The 24,377-nt window shown below is 40.5% G+C and overlaps 2 protein-coding genes across 4 annotated transcripts in view; both read right to left on the minus strand.

The window, feature by feature from the left end:
- Positions 1-10,966, minus strand: part of LOC125015513 (metabotropic glutamate receptor 8-like) — a 113,612-nt gene extending 102,646 nt beyond the window's left edge. The window contains exons 1-2 of the mRNA XM_047597455.1: positions 10,339-10,966; positions 6,842-7,656 (exon numbers count right to left, since the gene is read on the minus strand). Of these exons, the coding sequence (XP_047453411.1) occupies positions 6,842-7,381 (540 nt within the window). The 5' untranslated portion in view covers positions 7,382-7,656; positions 10,339-10,966. The remainder of the gene's footprint in view (positions 1-6,841; positions 7,657-10,338) is intronic.
- A 3,235-nt stretch (positions 10,967-14,201) lies between these two features.
- LOC125015478 (peroxisomal succinyl-coenzyme A thioesterase-like) lies at positions 14,202-23,260 on the minus strand. Of its 3 annotated transcripts, none has more exons than XM_047597396.1 (11): positions 23,142-23,260; positions 20,446-20,647; positions 20,237-20,336; positions 19,966-20,156; positions 19,557-19,726; positions 18,426-18,545; positions 18,191-18,273; positions 17,981-18,074; positions 17,131-17,211; positions 16,143-16,284; positions 14,202-15,887 (listed from the first exon to the last, which is right to left on the minus strand). In XM_047597396.1, exons 2-11 carry the CDS (start codon positions 20,639-20,641, stop codon positions 15,751-15,753), a joined length of 1,314 nt encoding a protein of 437 aa, XP_047453352.1. In that variant the 5' UTR covers positions 20,642-20,647; positions 23,142-23,260; the 3' UTR covers positions 14,202-15,750. The 3 variants fall into 3 exon arrangements, with proteins under 3 accessions (XP_047453352.1, XP_047453353.1, XP_047453351.1); XM_047597397.1 differs by having other exon boundaries at positions 20,446-20,642; positions 23,142-23,191; XM_047597395.1 differs by having other exon boundaries at positions 23,155-23,176.
- Positions 23,261-24,377: the final 1,117 nt, after the last annotated feature.

Below are 24,377 nucleotides of genomic sequence, written 5' to 3' on the forward strand. Positions count from 1 at the left end.
TGGTGTGGTGGTTAACACTGATGTCTCCCAGCAAGAAGGCCTGGGTTCATGTCCGACTTGGGCTTTTCTGTGTGGCATTGTTATATATGTTCTCCCTCTCTCAGGGTACTCTGGTTTCCACTCACCTTCCACAAAACATGCTCATGAGGTTGGTCTGAGATTTGTACAAGAAAATCAGGTTAACCGAACACAACTGAACTCAACATTTTAAGTTCTTATTTACAAAAAAAAAGTTCTGAACACAACATAATTAGCTGGCTGAATTATATGTAGTTTTCTTCAAAACTTAAGATTTTGAGCTTGCCCTCAAAACTTAAAAACCTATTGCAGAAGTTTTGAGTTTTGGTGGCCTTTTCATTTTATCAGTGTATTGCGAAGTTCACATGTTTATGTTCAGTTCTGTTGTTTACTATTAGTTGACATTGTTGCTGTGTATTTAGAGCGTGTTCTTTCATCCTTTATATCAGTGAATGCACTGAGGTTGCCAAGTGATGTTTATTGTGTTGGCATGGTCTACGGCCGACAGCAGCCCATGTTCAAGCTTCAGTTACCTTTCACAAAAGCCTCCATAGCCTCCTTTGTGTGAGATCCTACAATATGTATTCAGGGTAAGAACATAGATTTCATTTCTACTGTATTTTATGTGCACCTTCATCACATTGACTTGACTTTCACACTGAATCAACCCCTAGTAGAAGCAAGAGTTAGATGTGACATCAAACTGACAGTTGCTGACAACCACTCCATGAAGTGGTCCCATGTATAGTGCAGTTTATGTTATGTGTCATCGATGACGCTGCTCCACCCTCGCACAGTGCTGCGCAAATTCCAAACTGGCAAAATGGCACCTCCCGTATCCCTGGGATATTAGCATCAGAGTGGCCATTGGGAGGACGTGGAGATGTGTATGAAGTGTGAATGATGTATCTTTCTGAAGGTAAAGTGCTTTGCGTCCCAATAGGTAGAAGAGTGCCCTTACAAATACAGGACAATTCAGCTGGCTAAAGCTGTTTAATACAACTGTTCTGAAATTAATCACTTCTTCCTGAAGGTTAAAATGTTTTCGTCTAAATTGCTTTACGGCGGTGGTAATTCCACATGAACACTGGAAACTGAATACTTTGGAGCATGCAGTATGCAGTACAGCTGATGTTTTACTGAGAGGTGTAATACTTGACCTGTTTAATCTAGGGTTTAATGATTCATTTGGTAACTATAGCTGTGGTGCATTTATATCACTCAATAGAAACCAGGGCATTTCAGTTCATTTCGGGTTTGCAGGGGATATTGTGTTGAATTTCTAATACAGTCTGGATGAAATAGATTCTTTCTAACTTAGAAAGCATCTATTTCATCCAGATTTACCAGAATAAACTGGATGCTCTGTAAAGGTTGATCTCCTGGTTAACTGGCAACAAAAACTAATGAGGCTATCATCAATTCTTTTTGTATCAATGATGCATTGATATTATTTTGTTAAATTTTTATATGTTGTTCGCGTTGGTGGTGTACAATGATGCACTGACGCTAACACTTTTCTTCTTCTGTTGAGGAGGCAGTCATGTTGCTGGAGGCTCTTCTGCCCCTTCTGATGGTTCATATGGAACGATGCAAGAAGGTTCCATCTGTTTTCATTCCTCCCTCTGTTATTTTCTCGCCTCTTCTTTTTGTTGTTGTTTTTTTTTCTTTTTTCTTTTTCTTTTGGCTGATCCAGCAGCAAGCTCATAAACAGAGACTCTGTGGTTCTGTCTCACCCACGCAGAGATGGAAATATAGCGCAGCAGCGCGAGTGACTGTCGCAGCAGAGCGTCCTCCTGGAAACAAGTCTGTGCTCAGATTGTGTTATACTGTGTGAAGGGGATGCGCAAATATTATGCAAATGCAGCGAGAGCACATCACAGTTTCAGATGAAGTATCTCACCTCTGACACGCTCAATGAAGCTTGTGGAGAGGCAGAAGTGTGTTTTGCTAACAGCAAAACTCCTTCCAATAAACACAGGACAGATTTGCCTATTCTTAGCGTTATTGGAACTCCAAATGTCACATTCATCCTGGTGGTGGTTCCAAAAGGACGATCACAGAATCATTCAAATCTAAAAGGTTCATCTTCTTGAGAGCGTAAATAAGATCATAGGACGTGTCATGGCTTTCTTTCCAGCGATTGGAATTTGTAGGTATGTTTGTAGTAATATGGTTATTAAATAAAGTAGTCTACTAGTACTATCATGTATTCAGCAAATCAGACCTGTGACTATCATATTTTAGGATTTTTGCCATGTTTTCTCCAAAGTGGTTGACAAAGTGGACTGATAATGTGCCATTAACAGTGCAATTCTTCAAATGGTTTGCAAACTGGTTTAATACCTTTCTCCGTCTGCTTCTGTTGGATATCCTTGAGATATTGATGTATGAAACATGTAATGTACTAGTTTGTAATGTATGGAATTGGTGTGCCACTAATACCAACTCAAATATTAGTTAGACCCATTTAGAAGCAATGTAAAACTAGCAACTGCTAACCTAAACCACATTCTAAATGGTTTTCCTTCTTCTTCTTCCTCATGGTAGATAGACAAACTGTAGAAGCAGACATGCCTACAGGGGATATTTAGAGTATTTCGTCCTTTTTGCTACTGCTATAAATTTGTGGCCTAATACCTTGATAATGATCCATATTTTCTTGCATTTACATGTTAACTGTGATTTCTTCAACTTGATGCAATGTTAAATATTGTAATTAGTCCAGTGGGTCCGACTGGTACCCCGGGTCAATACTAGCCTGACGTAGTTAGACTCAGTTTTTCAGAATATGAGTCTAGTAACACAACTTTGTGATTTGATTGTGAGGTGTGATTCCAATACAATACCTCAAATGGATAGTAATTAAATCAGTTGGATAGTACAACCAATCAGTTCTGCTCTCTAGAACGAGTGTCTCCAGTGTTTTCCCCAAGTTGAACTAATGTACTGTTGTTACTTTAGTTTAATTGTTGCAGTTTATTGAGAGACACAGGACATTGTCATGGTTTTTCCTCTACCTTGGGATGTGGTGAAGAGATTGCAGGTTGAACCCAAGTATGCATATGGTATCAGTGAGATGTCTATTATCAACTGGGATATTCTAAACTAAAGCCAGCTCCTCCTATCCATCAGTGTGGTTTGTCAGACTCCTGACTGCAGCTGAAGGTTGTGACAGGGCTGGTGAGGAAACCTCTGCGTCAGCACTTTCAGGCTATTCCTATCACCCATCCTCCCTCTTCTCTACCCCGGAGGCATCTCCTGCTAATTTTAGATAAGCGATGTTGGTGGGTCTTTCTGTCCTCATTAGGCTAGTTGGGCTCCAACACATACACATGCATCATAAAGCTCATCATTAATTTAACGCAGTGGAATTTGTTCGCTGCTACGCACAGCAACACACCACCTTCAGAGGCAGTTTGTCTGCATGCACTCCAGAGAACAAGTCAACAGCTGGAGTAAACTTATTATGTCAACACAAGCTGAGAAACATCCTTCTGAACACATTATCTATGATGCATCCAGTTCAGAGGAAGGATGAATCTAATGGAGGACAAAAGATTGTTCCCTACAACTATTAGGTTACCACTTAAATAAATGAATGGTTTGACTGTTTCTCTTGGCCTGCAGTAATAATAAGGTCTGCTCAAGTCAATCCAACAAAGGAGGTAGGACTATAAAACAACTGTGATATGGTAACATGGTTACATTTTCTATTCGGAAATACACAGATAAGACAAAATATTATGACCATCACAAATTAAGTAAATCAAATCAGTTAATCTTTAACTGATCTTTAACTGACTGTTTAGTACTTTTCACAATAAGTGAGTAATACCTGGATAATGGTCTAAGTTGACCTGTTAGATGTGGGAGAAATGAGTGGCTGTAAAGATCTGAGCACCTTTGACAAGGGCCACATCCTCACAGTTAGGCGACCTGCATGGTGCCTCTCCAACGCAGCAGGGCTTTGGGGGACCAGAAGTGACAATTTGGTCTCAGAGAGAACCTTTTTCTTTCAAATGAGTGAAAGAATTAGGTTACCCTTTCTAACAGTTTCTATCTCTGCAACTATCTTCCTGCCTCCTGTTCGTGCACTCCCCCTGCTCAGTTTGGACACAGACACCATCATACATCTTGACCAATCACGTTTGACTTTAATTTAAAAAATAAAAATAAAAAAACAACTAAGCTGCTCCCAAAGATGGGAACCAGCTCCTGTTGTTCACTTCAAAGAGCCCTTGTTTGAGACTGACGCATTAGTAGACCTCATATTCTTCACAATATTCTCGGGCCAGACATCACAGCACAGCATCAGAAGACCCCTGTCCATTCTCTGATGAGTCACAGCTGTTTGAAAGTACAAAAACAGACTTATACAATATTAGGAAGGTGGTCATAATGTTATTTCTGATTGGTATATACTATATATACTTACTGTACCTTGTCTTTTATGACAACAGTATGTTCCAAGACAGTGGTCAACAGGTGTGTCAAGGGATTTCACCCACAGACGTTTAAATTGTCTGCTTCCTGTAACTGTTCCAAAGTCAAGACATTCATTTTGATTTTTTTTTTCAAAAAGTTGATCCCTGATACATCACTGGCTACACCCTGGAAATCAGACAATTTTTGTTGCAGTGGAAAGTTGGCCTGGTGTTGCTGCATTGGGGAGTGATTATAAGCCAGAAAAGATTTGTCATGCCAGTCAAATTGTTTATGCAGGCTTTATGTGGTGATGGACAGAAGAACAAGGCAACGTTGTTATCTGAGCGCTGAGTGGTTCTGATTGACTGTAAGTCCACTTGCATTCTGAGCCTTTTCTCTGTGTATCAGTTGAAACACAGTCATAATGAAATCCAACCTGTGTGTTATCAGACATTTTGATAAGAATTGATTCTGGCTACAGCGGACTATCTTGAGGCACAGCAATAATTTATTAAGTTCATCATCAAATCTGACATGGTGACCATCTTTTCAGACAAAAACATTGTCTCAATATGAAATTCTGTCCTTAGCCCTCAAGAAGCAATCCAGAATGTGTTTTTCTCGACATGTTTCCTGCTTCATAAATTAAAATCAGTTTTTGAGTGCAAAGTTTCATGATGGACAGGCTCGACTGGCTAGTAGTGATACCACAGAATGAACTTGAACATCAAAGTGTTACAGAGATACAAGCACAGAGAAAACTTCAGCCTTCAGGAGATAAATTGCACTTAGATCATGTACACATTTTCGTTCCAAACAGTGATCAAAACACATTTCTGGGCAGAGGATTCAACAAAATACAGTTGCATCATCAGTACCGAGACCCAGGTCATCTATCGACACTTGAGAAGTTGTTCCCAAATTATCTGATACATCTGCTCTAAATCTTGAACATCATTGTCTGTATTACACATTTCCTATTACCCCTCGCATGCTTTTCAGACACAGACACAGTTTGCATTTACTCAAGTTTGGTTCGGACAAATTCCTGGTCACCTCAGCTGACTTGAGCAACTTCAGGTTTTCTTGTCTAACATTTCTTCAAACTCTCCACACCTGCAGCCTCTCACCCCATCAACGCTTCTACAGGCTGTAAAAACGAGCAGCAGTCTGGTCACACTGATCAAACACTTAACTGTCTGTTCAGGCTTAAGGCTACAGTTCCACGAGCATCCTTATTTCAAACAAGGAAATTGTTAGAAAGATAATGACACTCTGATAAAGGTTAGAGAAGGAGGTACCTGACAGGCTGATAAATGAGGAATCTATGGAATAAATGTAGCTGTCTGAAATGTTTTAATCCCACCTTAATGAGGACAAAATCTTTTTTGTCTAAATGTCGACACGCTTCATGTTCCCAAATAGTTTACCACTAATAAGGTTCTCAAAATTTACTACATTCTATTCAGTATACCCAACATACTACAAGGAGGGGCAAACAATAGTCCTCAAAGTCTGTAATTCATAACCATCAAAATATTCTGCCTCTCTACAGCATATTTGCCTAGTTTTCTTCAGTTATTGTGACATCTTCTGGACTTCTGCGCAACTCCTGAAGAGTGTGTTAGTCTAAACTTAGGTTATTAAATCCAAACATGTGGCCAAACACAAGCTTTTTTGAAGCGGGACTAGAAGATGAATCTAGCATCCATGCTGTACCCTGACCAGGTTCTGTATCTGCTGTTGCCTTTGAGTTTAATATAGACCCCTCAAGCCTTATGTTGCATTTTGCACATTCTGGTCAGTTACAGCTGCTCAGCTCTAAAGCCTATGAGCAGGTTCCACTGTTCTGCTCTACTTCTCAGGGTTTAGCCTGACCATGTTACACCTGCTTTCAGAATCTAGCCCAGGAAGCCTGTGTTTGTAGTCTAATTCTGATTTGTTAAAGAGTCACAACACGAGTCCTGATACAGTGTTTAAAATGACTGTAAAAATAATTTAATCACAAGTAAAATAATGCAGTTAAATTTAAATGCAAAAAGAATAATAATGTAATATAATTATACATTCAGAAATTGTTTTTTGTTTTTGTTTTTTTTTTTTTCTGAGAGACTGCAAATAACCAGCACAATATTTAGCTATAGATAACTTGATACATCACAACAGATTAACATCTGCCACTGCCATTTGTGAACATTTGCTGATAGGCTGATGGTGATCAACCAATGCTCAGCCAGTAAATGGGTGCATCACTGCTGTGTCTGGTCATTTGCCATTCATAAAGACAGTTGCTACGAACCAGATGATCAAAGTTGAGTCACAGTTGCAGTACTGCAATAAGCACAGCAGTTCAAACTGCAAACAAATTCAAGGAGCCACATCTGTGCTCTCTTACCTTGAACAGTCGCAGGATGTTGGCCACCATTATTGACACAGAGCTGGCTGACGCCCCGATGACACCCACCACTTTATCTGGCTTGGCAAAGATGGGCGGGTCTCCATTAGTACAGCGGACATCAGAGCCATCCCTCTCAATGAGCGCCTGGACAAAGGTGAGCGACTGCTCCAGCGCATAGGTGTCACGTGAACACGTGTCGAGAATGCGTGCCCCGAGTGTCACGTTGGGAAGCAGCTCTGGGTCCTTGTTGATGAGGTCGATGGCAAACAGCATAGCCTCCAGTCGATGGATGCCTTTCTCCTTCTTGAGCTCACCGCAGGGAACACCCCTCTCGCCACGAGAATGCACAGGGAACAAGCCACCAAGGATGATGTCGCCATCCAGACGGATGGAGTGGGCGTACTCCTGCAGAGGCTGCTGGGCGTCTGGTAACACAAGGGGCTTCTGGGAGGTGGTGCCTAGGAGCAAGCAGCTCTTCAGCACAAGCAGTGAGAACAAGTAGTAACTGGAGGTCAGGGTCTTAAAACAGGTTGCCATCTTGTGGTTAGTAGAACTACAGGGGAATAGAGCAGTAATATTGCACGCTCAGTGCCTGGGTGGCTGCGAAGGCTATGGAGGTTGTGTGGCGAAGGGAGGATGAGCCAGAACATGGAGTCTTGTCACCCAGGGCACCGTCGACCACAGCGAGCGGTCCCACCTACGAGCACCGACCCTGAGGTTTTCCTGTGGTACAGTTTCATGTGGTGAGTGTGCCTGTGTGAGGCAGAACTTCAGAGTCTCTGCTGCTTCAGTTTCACATTAACCCGAAAAACCTGGTGAAGATACAAAGGATTAAACAATCAATATGTGATTACTAATCAGCCTTCAAACCAGAGATCCATCAGGAAGTTGTTCTGAACTAAGGCCAGCCCCAGGGTTGCTGTCTGAGTCATCAGCTTTCCAACCTAATTACGCTTGACTGTGTTTTCCAACACTAGAACAACTATTTTAATAAATGATAACAACAAAGAGTACTACAACCGCCTCAAGTTTTAGGTTAGTCACTATTGATTGTGGATCTGCTAAGGTCTGTTTTAAATTTTGTAGTGTGCGGTCTACCAAAACCTTGGTTCTCTCTAATAGTGTGGTTTGGTAACCTGTATAAATACAACTGATGTTTTAATCACAAGCTACCACCACAGCAGCCCTGCTGATTTTCTATCATTTATATTTAAACGAAGAAACCTTTCTTTGTCAGAACAGATATTTTATAGATGACTAATGGCTACACAAAAATCATGAAAAATTCAGCTAAAGTTTATCTTTTTCTTCACTTGAAAGTACAACCATTTTCATATTATCAGGGATGATTGTATTTTTAACAATATTATATATATTTAACAATTAGGGTTAAGAGTGGATTAGTGACTAAACCATGGGAATACCAGGTGAGAAACATGCAGTTGGAAATAGATCGTATACATAACATGAACAAGAACAATATGTTTTAATAAGAATGAGGTCACAAAAACAGCAGGCACACATTCACATCCAAACTGCCATTAAACACATGACAGATAGCACGTACAATTACTGCAGTTTAAATAGTGTCTGTAGCTGTGACTGAAGTCTGGTAAAACACTGAGACCATTGGGGTCATTTAATATGATGCAGCTCTAACTATTAATGGTAGGCATGAACGCTTGAGGCAGGGGTTGTGTGAACCCCACATCTGTTTGTGTCTGTCCATCCTCTAGCTGATGGTACTCCACATATCAGCTGAGTTAGGGACATTGCTCTTTCTACTTAAAAGGCGACTTTTTTTAAAACTACTATACACATTCAACTTGTCGTTTGATAGCTCAGTTGGTAAAGCAGTGGCCAATACAGGCTGATAGAATAGATCCTCGGGTTGCTGGTGCAAATCTGTCTTGAAGGAGACAACTTTGAGCACATAAGTTGTGTATGAATGGAGAGGTTAAATGCAGAGAAAAAAAGGGAACATAATATTACTAGTAAAAGAAGAACTGGTGTAAATCAAATAATGAAAAAATACACCAAATGGGCATCGGCAAGTCTGCTAAGCCCAGGTGACTAGTGCTGGGGTAAGGCACCTTTCTCTGGATGGTACCAAGATCCCATCCATTAGCGAGATGGTGTAGGAAGAAACTCAGACATGCAGCATTCATCCAGTCATCAGTCAAGGAGCTGGACACCTGGCTAAGAAGCATGGATAAGGCAGCGGAACAGAGCACTGGCGACAGAAAGGTCAGGCCTGGGCACCATGCCAATGCCTCAGTACACCAAAGTCCTGGGCTCAGTGGATGATGATGGCACGCGCACTGTTCTGCTTTGAAGGTGGACTGCAGAGGCAGCTGAGAAAGCCTCCAGGTGGCTATGGACAAAGAGAGTGGACCCATGATTAAAGGCTGCTGGCACACAATGTGGCGCCTGATTAACCCTGTCTAGGTCACCTTGGTATAGGTATATTATGTTGCAAGACACAAAACACCCAATGACATGATGCTTCACCATCCATCTGTAGGATGTATTTTTCAACACCACAGTACATTATGAGTATGTTTGTCTGAATAAATACAAAAATAATTTGGTTCTGCACAAGAATAGATTAGCTATGGTTTAAATTGAGTTAAAGTATAGGTTTAAATTACTTTATTATAAAGGGGTCCTCAAAACGTTTATTGCGGGGACCCTTCAGCCCAACCTGGTCCCCTCCTTACACACAACGTATAATTACATCACCTTATCCACTCATTTGCTCCTGCGATGAATTCACTTTGTTCACTTAGATGTGGGTGAAGAGTAAACCGATTGTGCTGTTTAAAGTGATGAATCAGATGCCTCTGGAAGTGTATTTGACTATTGTGTCTCTGAAGTATGGTGTGTTCAGGCAACCACATACTTGTGTACTCTTCATGTAGTGTAGTTAGAGAGTTAGAGATGATTAGAGAGATGATAGTCAAGCTGTGAGTTTCTTTCTGTCTCATGTATTCTACTCTTATCCCTATGGAACACGTAATTTCTCGTTTTTTTAAAATACATTCTTTCGTTTTTTTTTTAAATTGTTTTCTCTTTTTTTTCAGTCTGCTCTCGAAGTAGATGCATCTCTCTCATACGTATCTTCCCAAACCTGCGCACGCTCTCACACCAGGTCACACGCACAGACACAAAGGATGGAGATTCCGCCACCAAAATGACGTGCACGCGCAATATTGGGTCCATCTACATCCTCAAATTGCATAGTAGCAGAATCAGCGGGAGCCATAAAATCCCGAACCTGATCTGAAACCAGCTGCAATAGGAGAGCTTTATTGACTGGTGCTGATGGATTCATTTGTTGATTTTACTAGTGGAGTAACAATATCTGGAAGGTGTCAAAGTACGAGCGCGTTTCTCTATCATAATCCAATCCTAAAAAAGAAAGAACCAGCAGTCCTTGCACACAGACATCCCTGTATTAAATGTTAAAATCAGTTAATAAGAGTTGTTGTTACCTGTTAAATTTCTTCAACCCTGAGTGAATGTGACGTGGTCCGACACCTATTTTCTCCGTTTCCTCTCTGGTTTCACAGGTCAGGTAGATGTCCCCAGCTGCTGGTCACGCGTTAACATTATTTTGTTAAATTCACCCATACAATCAGCTCCGCATCAACATCCATAAAGGAAAAAAGAAGACTCAATCCAGTATCCACTTTTTTCCGTTTCTGCTGCAATAGGACAGAGTGAATCTTTGTCCCGACAGAGTCGGTAAATTCCTCTAAACCCCGATGACATCTGCGGGTGACTCCACAAGAGAGAAGCGCATGTTTGTTTTGTATTTGTTTGTTTGTTGTTTTTGTTGTTGTTGTTGTTGTTGTTGGGGGCTTTTCTCCGCTTCTGTCAGCTCTTCACAGTGAGCGGTGTGGTGCGGCGCGGCGCGGCAGTCCAGCGTCACTGAAAACATAGGAGCCTCTCAGGCTCATCACACCAGCCGAGTTCAGGCTGATGAGAGTCTGAGGGTCTCATCAAGTTCCCCGGTGGCGGATTTTTTTCTCAAGCCTGACCAGGAACTACATGATCCCGACCTCGTTGGAGAGAAAAGCGCGTCCGGACATCGTGGCAGAGAGCAAGAGTGTGTGCGCGACTCGTGCAGTCACACATGAAGTTAATGAGCTTCATCATGCAGCCTGACAGGGAGAGCAACAACTTATGCTTGAAACAACACACACAGAGATGGGGCGCCCCCTAGCGGACACATGCCGCAGCTACAAACAACCGGCTACTGGACAGACGCACACACGTTTTTGTGTGTGTGTGTGTGTGTGTGTGTGTGTGTGTGTGTGTGTGTGTGTGTGTGTGTGTGTGTGTGTGTGTCTCACCATGGCAAAATGCAAAATGTGGTAATGGTGACACCTTGCGGGAACTACGTACAACAAAGACAAAGGTGTTTCTGAGTTCTTTCTGTGATTTGTGTTTTTATCGTAGTCTGTATTTGCCTGTGGCTGTTGGCCCAGAATAATTTTGCTTCTTTCACTGCTATGGATCCTATGGCAGGATACTTGACCCTCCTATTATCCTCAAATATTACTAACACATTTTACCCTCAAGACAATGATTTACATAAACTTGTTGACCAAGTTTTTGTGTCAGACACTTTGCTTATTTGTTTACTACATAGGTAACCCCTTGCTACCAGTGAGTTGACCTTCCCTCTACTGTTATTTTTTGAATGATGAACATTGATTGGGGTCAAATTGACCCCAACGATAATAGGAGGGTTAAATATTACTAGCCTATAGCTGTGTTTCCACTTGAGACTTAATCGTTATTCAGCAAGGATCTGGTGCTTCATTATATCTTATATAGAGTATATGACTTCCTTCATAAGGGTGATTGGCATTTACCAATAACACTAGAATTGGCAGGTCTGCTACTGGTGCTCTGTGCTTTATGCAGATGAGAGCAGGTTCACCCTGAGCAAATGGGGCTAGGGTTAGGGTTAGAGCGTGGAGGGACACTCAGACATTGTCTGAGAATTAGTGACGCTCTGGTCCAGATCTGGGAGGAGATGCCCCAGGACACCATCCGTTGTGTGATGCAGAGCATGCCTCAGCATTGTCAGGCATGCATATAAGCACTGGGTGCTATACAAACTACTGAGTGCCATTCTGAGTTGCTGCAATGGAATTGCAGACCTTTGTAGTTTGACGATGAAATGGTGTCAGTGTATTGTTTCTAAGAGGGTTCTATAGATTCAAGCATTTATTTTGCACAATTAAGTGAATCTGAACTAATAGTGAGTGTAATTAAATCTTAAGTTAATAGTTGATTTAAGACACTAAATGAGCAGAGTGTGCACTAAATGAAATGAATTAAACTAAAAATAAATAAATAAATAGTTATACAATGTTTTCAAACAGTAGTAATCATAGTACCTAAACTGAACAACAGTGAACTGAACATTTTATTTTAAACATTATAAATCAAGACAAGGTTATACAACAAGAAATGAAAAAAACCCAAAAAATAAAGAACACAACATCAATATGGTCTAAAGATGTTGAATGTAGGTGTGCAGCTTTTCCTTTCCTTTCTTACATTTACATAGTCCAATCAGGCCTAACATTATATCCTAATATTGTGTAGGTCAGATCAGCAGCTGCTTGAGTTGTTCCTAAAGTGTTTGACACTTTAGTGATGGGAACCACTGTTCTTTTTACTGTACCAAATCACTCGAATCAGTTCATTAAAGTGATTCGTTCAATTGATTCATTCATCGAGTCAGTCAGTCATAAAAAATTAAATATATGGAACCTGCATTAAAAATATAAGAGGACAACATAAACTTAAATAGGCTTTAATATGCAATAAAAAAGAAAATAAATAGCCTAAAAATATAAAAACAAAACAAATATCTAAAAAACTTTCTAAACAAAAAATGAGCCAAACACGACAAATGTCAAACAAAGGAATGATTGAACCCTCCCCCGTCTTCACACCACACACACGCAACATCCCCCTGTGCTGTCTGCCGGTTGGTCGAAGTTTCACGAAGAGTCACGAGTCAGAGAATGCACGAATGGGCCACGTTCATAAAGTGATTCGATACAGTTCGTTCACTCAAAAGATTCGAATCATTGGTGAACGACCCAACACTAGTCTGTGTCAGGCTGCATCCTGCTGGTGATGGCTGCTGTCATCAAGGAGTGTCATTGCTATGGGATGGGGGGGCTGGTCTGGTCTAGGTGGGTGGTACGACTTCCACATGAATGCCAAGTCCAAAGGTTTCCAATTGAATTGTCACAAGATGTTCAACGGTATTTACGTGTCCCATCAGTGGTTTTAACATTGTGGCTGATCAGTGTATATTTACCCATGATCATCACAAGAGTAACTGTGTCCAACATACTGGAATTCAGTTTGTCCATGTGACATTATTCTGAGGAAATCTAGGTATTATGTCCACTTCTAATAACAAAAAAATAAAAAATATAGTTGATAGTCTTAACCTCTGCAGAGCAAACTGCATAGATCCACTTCAAATCCAAATGTTATATGTAAGAAATCATTAATGATACTAAGCTTACAAGATCACTGCTGTTTTTATCTGATCATTTGGCTTAAAACCACTGTTATAAAAATAAGAGTTCCTGTCCAGGTTAATAGCCCCATTATTCCATAATAATGGGTAATGCAGAGAAGGTATGGGTAAACATCATTTTACTAAGAAGTAAAACTAACACAAAAAGTTTAGACAACTCAGAATAACATCTAATTAACAATCATATTCCTCTAGCTTTGAATAATTTGTATAGAATAGTTGAGAAATTTGTTATTTTAACCATCTGACTCTAAAAGCAGATTAAAAACCCATGGCATTTGGGCTCCCTTTGTCATGATATTGTCTTTTGGTACCGTTTGATATCCAGTTTGGCCCATCAACTCTTGTAGTGTGCATGTATGGCCCTGCCTCAACTTAAGGAATGGATAGAGTTTATCAATACCAAGTACATAGACTTCAGACTTGCCTACTAGTTCAGACTTGACAGTCATTTTGATATTTGAGCAGCAGTAAACGTTAATAGCTTTCTCACCACGTCCAGTCCATGGACTGTTTATGAAGGATCTGTAGCCTTAGCGTCCCTCAGCAGGTTTACAGATCATTTCCAGTATCAAAGCACCTGCTGTCCACTTGCACACTCGTTTCATTCATTTATTGCTTTTGATAATGCTCAGCAGAATATTTAGCACTGTACAGAGTGTGGGGCTTTCATTGTTGACACAGACAGGGACACCAGTTTGTTCCTCACAGGCAAGAATATATAACACAGGTCATAAATACAGTATGAAACCATCAGTATGAATATGATGAGACTGGTTTATTAATTCATTCTGCTTTTTTTATTAATGTAATGATGATACAATGTGATGATGAGACTGCATTAAAAAGTGCATTTCTGTCTTAATGAGTTGGTCCAGTAAAGTATATACTGTACATATTGACAAATGATTTATTCATTATTTAAGTCACTTGTCATCTGTCTTAAAACATAAGAAATGGCAAACCTAGCAACATAAATATTCATGTACTGAATAACATGAAGTGCGACTCAATTAATAATAGTTTTCAATGTGCTCTGGCACCAAGTAGGTAAACAGTACGGTTGCAGTTGACAGGAAGGTGCTGCAATGAGATGTAAAATGTGCTCTGAAATTACAGCAGCCCCCTTTCACTGAAGAGCATTTACATCATCAGGTGCATGTGCAGGAGTAGGACTACAACCTTCGTTCCCTCAGGCAGAAGGCTGCATATCCTCAACACTAGAAATAGGCTCAAGTGCAGCTTTTTCTAGAGGCTGCAAGGACCATGAGCTCCATGACATAAAATCTGTCCTTCAGCCTTTTTGTACTACATGTTGTTATTAATCCTGGTGGGTTTTAACAGCTTTCCTACTTATTATAGACTTTAAGTTCTTATGTTAGTTCATCCTATCCTGTTATTATCCTGTGTTTATGTATGCTGCTGGACCCGGGCAACACATTTTATTCTTCATGTTCTTAAAGTGATTGAATGACAATTAGCTAACTAACAAACTGCTCCCCAGGCGCTGCACAGGTGGCAGCCCACTCCTCTGACTGTACACACTACTGTGTTAAATGGAAAATGTGAGTCAAAAAACGGATGGGTCAAATGCAGAAAACCACCACACATAGCACATAGATTATCTGTCTAAAGGTCTTTTATGGGACAACTCACTCCTGATGTGGTCGATCTGACAAAAAAGACACATCAGGTTTGTCCTGATTAGAATATGTAGGCGTAGACATTGAGGCACTTCAGATTCATTGTGATTAAATCTCAAAGATGGTATTTAAATAAAGTGAGTGTTGCCAGCTTTACAAATACGGTGAGGAAAACTGCTGGTTGGTCAATTCCGTTCCATTCACCGGAAGGCACTTCTTGAACCTTTCAACATAAGGTGTCTTAACATTGAAAATGTAGTTGCACCCCATAGAGGAAGGTGTGCAGATCTGCTGGTTTCTGAACTGTTATTCATTGTGTTCCCATTTATATAATGTCCCCATTGCTATTAAACAGAATAAAAAATATATATTAAATGACATTTAATGGCAGATAGGTCTCTATTATAGTACCTGTTAAAGTGGTCTGTTGCCATGGAGAGCTGCCCATGAAATTACATTTTCTAAGTTTATAAAAGCTGAATCACTTTCCCCATTATAACAATAATGATTCTCTACAAAGAGAGGCACGTAGTAATGACTGGAGAATTATTGAGAATTATCACCTGAACAGTTACTGCATTAGAAGCATTTCCAATGTGGATCCCCTGACTACATCTTTGGTGAAATGATTGTGGCATTTCAACTACTTTTTGTAGTTTTACAACCATTTGTTGTCATCTTGATCACAGGTTGGTAAATGTGGTTGCACTGGAGTTTGTGCTACCATACAGATTCTCCTTCAGAAAGACCAGTGTCTTCCTCCAAGCGTCCTCCTGAGCACGAGCATGTGCCAGTGTTTGTCCACCCCACAGAGACGTTACTGCAAACACAAGAAACAGCCAGTCAGGTGTTAATAGATTTTTCTAATGTCAGTCATCATATTTGTTATATTATGGCTGAATAGGCTGGGAAATATTTGACATATAAGGATATTGTAAAATGATGTATAACAGTTACAAAGGGATAACTGGTTGCTGGGCCCATAACCAGAAATAAAACACACAGTTCAATACACTCCTACACATTCCAGAGATTACTCCAAGGTTCCCCACACTGGTTTGTACTGTCCACTAACCCTTTTCACGGGTTTGTACTGCTCTGAAGACACTGGCTCGTGCATGTGGTGTGTATGGAGGTTCTATCAGGTGACCTGCATCTGGGTATGACAGGAGAGTCAGCAGGTGGCTGTTCCCCGCTTGCTCCATCATCTCCTTCATCTGGAAAAGAAGGAGGATGAAAACCTGAGCTCGTGCTGGTGAGACAGTGTGCACAGACTTGGACTCTAGGAATCAGTCCAGTATGTGCTAAACTGCAATATGTGATATTTAAAAAATGTTTGCAAATGATCAACAGAACTTGGATAAACAATTCACCAACCTGCTCATGAATCCTCTTATACTCTCAAACTGTCACATAAGATCATCAGCTATATGTTGTACTATTATATTCTACGTGAAACAGAAGTTTGTTTATCTTGTTTCTCCTGCTCTTCTTTTCTCTCTATATTCTCTGTTTCTACCTGACTGGCCTTCGGCAGATGGGTCCCTCCATATGAGCTGGGTTCTGCTCAAGGTTTCTTCCTGTTAAAAAGGAGTTGTTTCTTGCCACCGTCGCTCTCAGGCTGCTCTGGAGATTGCAGACTGATTTTTGTAAAGCGCCTTGACATGATTTGTATTGTTATTGGTTATTGTATTGTTATTTACATAAATAAACTGGAATTGAAGTGAATTCTATCTGTTTTGCTAAGAGACAACCTCAGTAGCAGTAAAGCTGTTCACCACAGGTCTCAGAATGTTGTCTGAGCAGCTATCAACTGCAGACTATTGAGGACTAATAGTGTCTAAGGATTTAGTACTTGATTGTACAAATAACATGTCTGCATTATGACAATTGTGGTAATTGTGCTGAACGGTACATACAGTGTTGGTTCATTATTGGTCAGTGGACTTCTTCAGTTTTCTCTGACCAATCACTGAGGTCAGGTTCAAGCCATTAAGTCCTGTCATCCCTGACCTTAAGCTTCATGTTATTCACACATAAATCAGTCATATCAATAAACTCACATCGGCTGCAGAGTCGCCGGCAGGCCAGTTCTGATCATCCTCACCTACAACCACCAACAGAGGACACTGGATCCGTCCCAACTGCTCAGAGACAAACAGCAGCAGCTTTTCACACCTCTGTTTATGCATCATCTTCCATCACACCAGTAAAACTTCATCTGAGGAGTTTTGAGATGTTATTCTAGATAAAGAGGGGAATTAATCCACAAGTGCTTAACAGTGACAAGTGTGTATATATAGTTAATATATTACTGTATGTAACTGAAGAACATAATGTAGAGTGAGCAAAAAAATTGGAATTTAGAGACAACTATAGGATGGCAAGCACAAAAGAATTTGGAAAGCAGTATTGGCATTTTAGTCTAGGGGTGAAACACATAACTAGATCCTCAGCCATCAAGGTTGGACACAGGTTCACAGGGTGGGAGTCCCAAAGACAGACTGAAACAAACACCACAGAAGGTCACTCCAACTGTATACTTACAAGCAGCTCATCCTACAACCAATCATGTAATCTAATCAGCGTTCCCAAGTATTTCACATGTACATACTGTATGTGCAAATGACAAGTTTCTTCTCTGCTCCAAATGAGCACACTTGGAGACAGAGGGCAAGTGTTTAATTTTTTTGACGGTCTTCCTCAAGGCACATCAGCCATAGACATCAAACCAGATACAGTCAAGGAAAACATAGGTGCATATGGAATTGTTAGCTTATTTTTATATAGTTGGATAAGGAAACATTTTAACTTCCTGGACAAAATTACTCTATTCTTGGACAAGAACGACTATCAAATAAAAGTAAGAATGCTGTTCACAGGAGCCAGTGTGGTTCCTGTGGTGGTACTCACGTCCACTTTAAGAGACGGGTCAGTGGGGATGGGCAGCAGCAGATCTCGCCATATCATTTGGTTTTCTTCATTAGTGCGAGTTTTATGACTGTTACTGATTGGAAAAAGGCATAATAACAAAAAGAGAAAAAATGTCAACCAAGACACGGCTAACAATGTTCATATCCTCACCTTTCACAGCATGAAGTACCTTTAAGCATATTAACTTACAGTGTAAAGAGTTTCAGCATGTCTTCAAGAGATCCATCAACGGGCTGCACATGACTCCCACTAATACACACCACACAACTGAGCTGGAAGACAGAATTCAACATTTATAAAAGACCGACTGAGAAGTGAATTAAAATTTAGCACAAAAAAACACTGTGTAACAAAACACAGTGTAAAAACAGTGGTGACATGCCACAGCATATGACGAAAACATATTTCAGCTACATAATCTTACCTTCATAACCTGAGAGTACACAGCCATTTTGAGGGTCATACTTGTGCCAAGGGAAAGGCCCATCATGCCGATCCTACTCCCAATGATCTGGGGATGCTGCTGCAGGACTTTGTACGCCTTCTGCAGCAGGAAAACATCAAAAAGTGTGACACAAGTTGCGTCACCAAATCTTAAAACTTATTTTAGAGGCCATACATCTCTCATCACCTTATCTTATCTTTCCTCTAGTTGTTTTTCAATCACATTTTGTGACCTTAAAGAACTATCAAGTTCAATATCTTCTATCATGTCTTGACAGCTGCCAAGATCCAATGATTACTGCAGCTGAAAGAGGCCACTAAAAAGGCATGATCTCTTAATCTTATCTGTCCTGTTTTTTTCAATCACATTTTGTTAACTTAAAGGTCTGTTAAGAGTCTGTCAAAAAAAACTCTCTCTGTCCTAAAGGGAAGCACATAACATCTGACAAAAACACTGTAAATATTGACAGTACAGAGGATGAGTGGAATACACTTCAATATGGTACAAGAATCAGGATTCATTAAGAAGGTGGATATATAAGTAGAACCTAAAAAGATAGAACCAAATGAATATTCAGTGCCATCAGTGAGCTGCCTATCTTAAGCTTAAGGACACCACCAGAAACCACCGTGCCCCCCCACTCCCCCTTTTTTTTGCAGAGTATATATTTAAAGCATAGTGTTGCAACAACAGACAAAGGAATGAAAACTGATTTCACATTATGCCGTGCTAATTTTACTAGAAGCACATAATGATGTAAGAGAAGGAGAGGATCTATAAAGGTGAATGAACTTCTGAAACAGTTTTTATAGGTTTATTGACCCTTAACACAAATAAGAGGCAAAATGGCTGCAGCATTTTTGATTCCAGTACAGAAGTAATGATTAACTTATATTATATTTATATACACATATTGTTTGAGTGTCTTGTGGTCCTTTTCAGTTGGAAAGGACAACTTGGATTATAATGCACTTGGAAAAAATACAAACAATTCCTCAAAAATGAAACTGATGCAAAAAGAGCCAGGATCCCAGCTATACTATGCAAGAGCTGCCAGGCTGTTTGTCCTTTGCTGCCAAGAGACCGAAATATAAAGTTCTTCAGAGTTACCTCAAAGTACTGGTTATCTACCAGCTTTCTGGTCTCCATGGTGTAGCTACATGTCAGGTAGTCAAGGGCCAGAGCAGCTATACCATTGGAGGCAAGCAGTGCTGCGCGGTACTCCACCAACTGCCCTCCACCCCCCCACAGGTCCAAGAGGCCAGGGAAAGGTCCAGGTCCTACAGAAAAAGTTTTTGGCCATTACATAAATTTGCCATGTTTCTACAACTCTGGCTTTGTTCCAGCTGTGTGACCATTTGTTGGCAGTATTTTTACTTATTTATTTTGAAGTTGGCTTTGTATTATTACGAGCAGGAAATTCATTACAGAAAATTCATTACAACGTCTCCCTGATACAGCACATATTTAGTGGCAACCCGATCTAGACCTGATCTACTTCTCTGAACTCTGGCCCTACCTGAGGGCAGGAAGAGGGTTGCAGTGAGTCCATCGTCGGTGATCGGGATCCTACGGACACCAGGCGCCATGTACCAGCGCTCCACCAACACACCGGCCAGTGGTGCCTGATCCAAAAATCCTTTAGTTAGGTGACCCCGGTACACAGAAATTAAAACCTCCATGGGAATCTCGATGTTCTTCTTCCTCATCCTGAGAAATGATGGGTGAGTCAGCTCTGATATTAACAATAGATTCTGTAGTGATTGGTGTCATTTACACAGTTGCCCTACCTGAGCCCAGGTTTGCTGCCTGGGACTGGTTTAAGGCTCCACAGAAGACCCATTGGTTCGACCCCAGAATACGTTCCACCCAAACTGCAATCCTGTGAAACTATACAGTGCACAAACATGTACCTATAACCGCAACATTTCAGAATCAATGGCCCTGTTCCATTTCTAAAATGTTTCCATGTCTACGTCATGAAGCAGGAAAAAAGTACCGTTCACAGTCCCAGCGGTATCAGCATTGTAGTGAGCAAACGCCTCCCAGCTGTGTCCATCTTCACACTTGTGGAGGGCGTGAACAGTCACCTCAGAACCAGGAAATGCATTCTGGACCAGGATGATAAACTTCTCATCCATGAGTCCTCTAGTTGGTTGAACTGACAGCTTCACATAGCACTGCTTCCTGTCCATCCTGAACTGAGCAGACACAGAAAAGAATCACATATCAAAATGTGGGGTACTACCCTCTGAATACATGAGGTTAGTTTTCAATTTATTCATCCATCCATTTTCGTCTTACCCAAACCGGGTCACAGTGGAAATAGGCTAAGTTGGCAATTTAAGATATCCCTCTATCTAGCAACACATTCCAGCTTTTCCTGGTGTATAAGATTTTCTTAGGGCAGAACAGATATACAATCCCTTCAATTCTACCCCAGTGTCCCACAAGTGAGGATCGGTTAAATGAAAAAAGAAAGCTTTGCCTTACGGCTCAGCTCTGTCTTCACCACAATGGTTCTATACAGCACCTGCATTACTGCAGTGACCACACTAAACATCTCTCACTCCATTGTAGAATCACTTTCAGGTTGTTTCATCAAAATCCATAGATAGCTCTTTGTGTGGCCCCTGCCCTGAAACTAATTTGCCTTGGTGGACCTCAGCTGGGGACAACATACTCTCAGGATCACAGAGACACAAAACCCTCCACCACGTTAAGAAGACTTTCTTTTTATTAAACCTGTTTTAAGTAGTCATCCTTTGTTTAAAAGAGAACTTAGCATTCTCTCCCCCAGAGGGGTCGGTGCCTCTTCTTGAGCACTCCATCCCCCTCGTTCATGATCAATAAGTCCTTACATAGTCTGGAGGTGTGTTGGTGGTCATTGTCCTATTTTGTTTGTGTAAATCAAATGATGGTCCCCCAGAATGCAAACCATATGGAATGATGTGTCACTGCAGAATTCTGGGGTAGCCGTGATGATTAAGTATCCCTTGACTTTTGAATAAATCACCAAGTGTCACCACCACACAATCCCACATTCTTTCCTGGAGCAGTCCTTATGAAAGCCAGTTTTATCATCATATCACATTTGTTTTGTGACTACACATATTTTCCAGATTGGTTTACCTTCATATCTCATTTCTCATTTCACTTCATTTCTCGCCATAAGGACCATTCAACACAAGAGTGGCTCCAGTTTGTTTAAAATTAAAAACTTCTTGTCAATATTTGCACCTCGGCACCATTAATGAAAGTGCCCTGGGTCGCAGTTCAGCAATAGGTTTCAGAAAATGACGAGTTCAGAAATGTACCGCATGTCTTTGTCTGCAAACACTCTGCAAGCATTTGGAAAGTTAGAACAAATGCTGCTGTTTCCCTTTCCTGCTGTTCCCAGAAACCAAAAGGATTACCTCCGCAAAGTTACCAAAAGAGTCAATACTCATAAATTCTCATGTACATTAGGCATGTCCACACACAAATACATCTACCTGCTATCAACAAAACTATTGGTAGCAGAGAGTTTTTAAAAATCTTTTTTTTTTTTTTTTTTTTTAACCAACATCTACTCACCGCTGTTGAAATTAAACACTAGTATCTGAGTGCTCCCTAAATCACCCGGGACATCACATTTTACACACTAAATTACACAACACTCAAGGACTTGGCAAATACCAGACATAGCAGCTAACAGTGAAAACCTAGTCACCCTCACTCATCCAAGAACAAAACACTGATGTTCAGATGAGGGAGATGAGGCCAAGTGAACTCCTGCAGAAAAGGAGTGGTGTCTCTAGTGACCTTTCCCACCTTGCCCTTTATTCACACATTATAAGTTATGGCTGGTAATTACACTTGTACGGACACTGCAAGGCCAGCAGAGGCGCAAGTAACAACCTAAATAATTGTGAGCTTCACCAGGTGTTTGTTTTGCAAACACTCATTTTGTTCCTGTACCCACTTTTTTTTTGCTTTAAGTCTCAAATCTTGAAATGTTGTTTCTGCCCTGTTTTCAATAACATGCACCGTTTAAAGTATTTTCATATCAATACATATTTTTATCTTACCCAAATGCAGGTTGCTTTTGGAAATGGGGCTATATGATTAGATTAGAAAACAACAGATACAACAAAATATATATACCAAATGAAATCAAAGTAATAACAAATGGTCTTAAATCTTTCCAATTTATAAAACAAAATATAAATATAAAGAGGTGAAAAATACAAGATATGAATGATTATATACAGTGAGTAGTAAGTACCTGAATAACCGCTGCTTTTAACCTGCATGTAAGGCGTTGAGATGCTATATGGTTAATAATTGTGTGTCAGGGTAAAGTCCAGACAGTGAGGTTGCTCATTTGGCTGGATATAAGACTACTTAAACAAGAGTGTATAATACCGTCATTTACGTTTACCGTCATTTACATTACAATACACTCTTGTACGAACTATAAGACAGGCTTTGCTTACCGGACTACTTTACCTGTGTTCACCATCGTTAAGCAGCCCACCCACTGTTTCTGTCTATTGCAGCCACCACAGAAATGGTCATTAACATAGTATTAAGTTTCTACTACAGGACACTCAGTTTAAAACCGTGTTTGAACACGCAGTTTTAAACTGTTTGCGAATATAAGTCCACAACCCTCCGCTTTTGCTTCTTAAATACCCTCTTCAACCGACTTACTGAGCGAGCAGACCTCAGATCGCTGTCCTCGAGTTGTTGTGCTTGATCCGTTCTGCAGAGCGTGTGCCTGTTGAACTGTCACAGTCGCCACAGAATCGTTTTAAATCTGCCTTCCGCGCAGCCGCCCTGTGTAGGTACAGTCTCCTCCCACATGCGCGTTCCCGCTGATAGGAAGTGCAGAAATGCGGGAGCATTGGTCTAAATGAAATCAACATGTGGGTAGGCTGTATCAAGCTTGCTTCTCAAATCAGAAACCTTAAAATAACTAGTATTTGATTGTTTTTTTTTGTTTTTTCACTTTTTAATCCAAAAAAGTTAACATTTCTTTTATTCTGTAGTTGTATAAACGTAATACTTAAAGACAGTTATTGTTAAAAAATAAATTATATACCCTTTAATTTTACTTCTATCAACATGCAATGTTATGTTCAGGTTTAAGATAAAAGCACAATGAAACCGAAATGCCTGGAACAAAAAAATAAATAGGATGTTTCTTGTGGACAAACCGGGTGCTTCACTACATTCATAATAATAATAATAATAATAATAATAATACATGTTATTTATAATGCCCTTCTCATCAAAGGATCTGAAAGTGCTACAAGATAAAAAAAAAACACATTAAGAGAAAAATAGAAAACTAGATATGAAGATTTAAAATGTTTAAAACATCTAAGATGGAGAATCAAAAGTTCTACTAAAAAGAAATGTCTTGAAATGACCCTTTTTGAATCAGTCAGTGGGTTGTGGTGCCTTCTGGTCCTAAGTCTGGGGGGGGGGGGGATCAGTGGAGTGAGCAGAGGATGCAGGTAATGTGCTCATGTTTACGCACTCACATCCAGAATAGAACATGCCAGAATAATGATACTTGTCTGACTGCATTGTGCCAAGTGTGAAGTTTGGTGGAGGGGGATTATAGTGTGATGTTGTTTTTCAGGAGCTGGGCTTGGCCCTTTGGTTGCAGTGAAAGTAACTGTGAATGCTTCACGATACCAAAGGATTGTGAACAATGCTCCCAACTTTGTGGGAACAGTTTGGGGATGAACCCCTTTCCTGTTCCAACATGACTACACACCAGTGCACAAAGCAAGGTCCATAAAGACATGGATAAGAGAGTTTGGTGTGGAAGAACTGGACTGGCCTGCACAGAGTCCTGACCTCACCTCGACAGAACACCTTTTGGATGAATTAGATGAAGACTTGGAGCCAGGCCTCCTCCAACATCAGTGTCTGACC

This window comes from Mugil cephalus, chromosome 10, assembly GCF_022458985.1.
Source record: "Mugil cephalus isolate CIBA_MC_2020 chromosome 10, CIBA_Mcephalus_1.1, whole genome shotgun sequence".
NCBI classification, from domain to species: Eukaryota; Metazoa; Chordata; class Actinopteri; order Mugiliformes; family Mugilidae; genus Mugil; species Mugil cephalus.

Excerpts from the sequence above, each read along its gene's own strand:
- LOC125015478 (XM_047597396.1), bottom strand. The coding sequence starts at position 20,641 with ATGGACAGGAAGCAGTGCTATGTGAAGCTGTCAGTTCAACCAACTAGA. Across the intron at positions 18,546-19,556 it reads TAGATAACCAGTACTTTGAG|AAGGCGTACAAAGTCCTGCA; the intron begins GTAACTCTGAAG and ends TTCCTGCTGCAG. Across the intron at positions 15,888-16,142 it reads AGTACAAACCCGTGAAAAGG|TAACGTCTCTGTGGGGTGGA; the intron begins GTTAGTGGACAG and ends TTGTGTTTGCAG.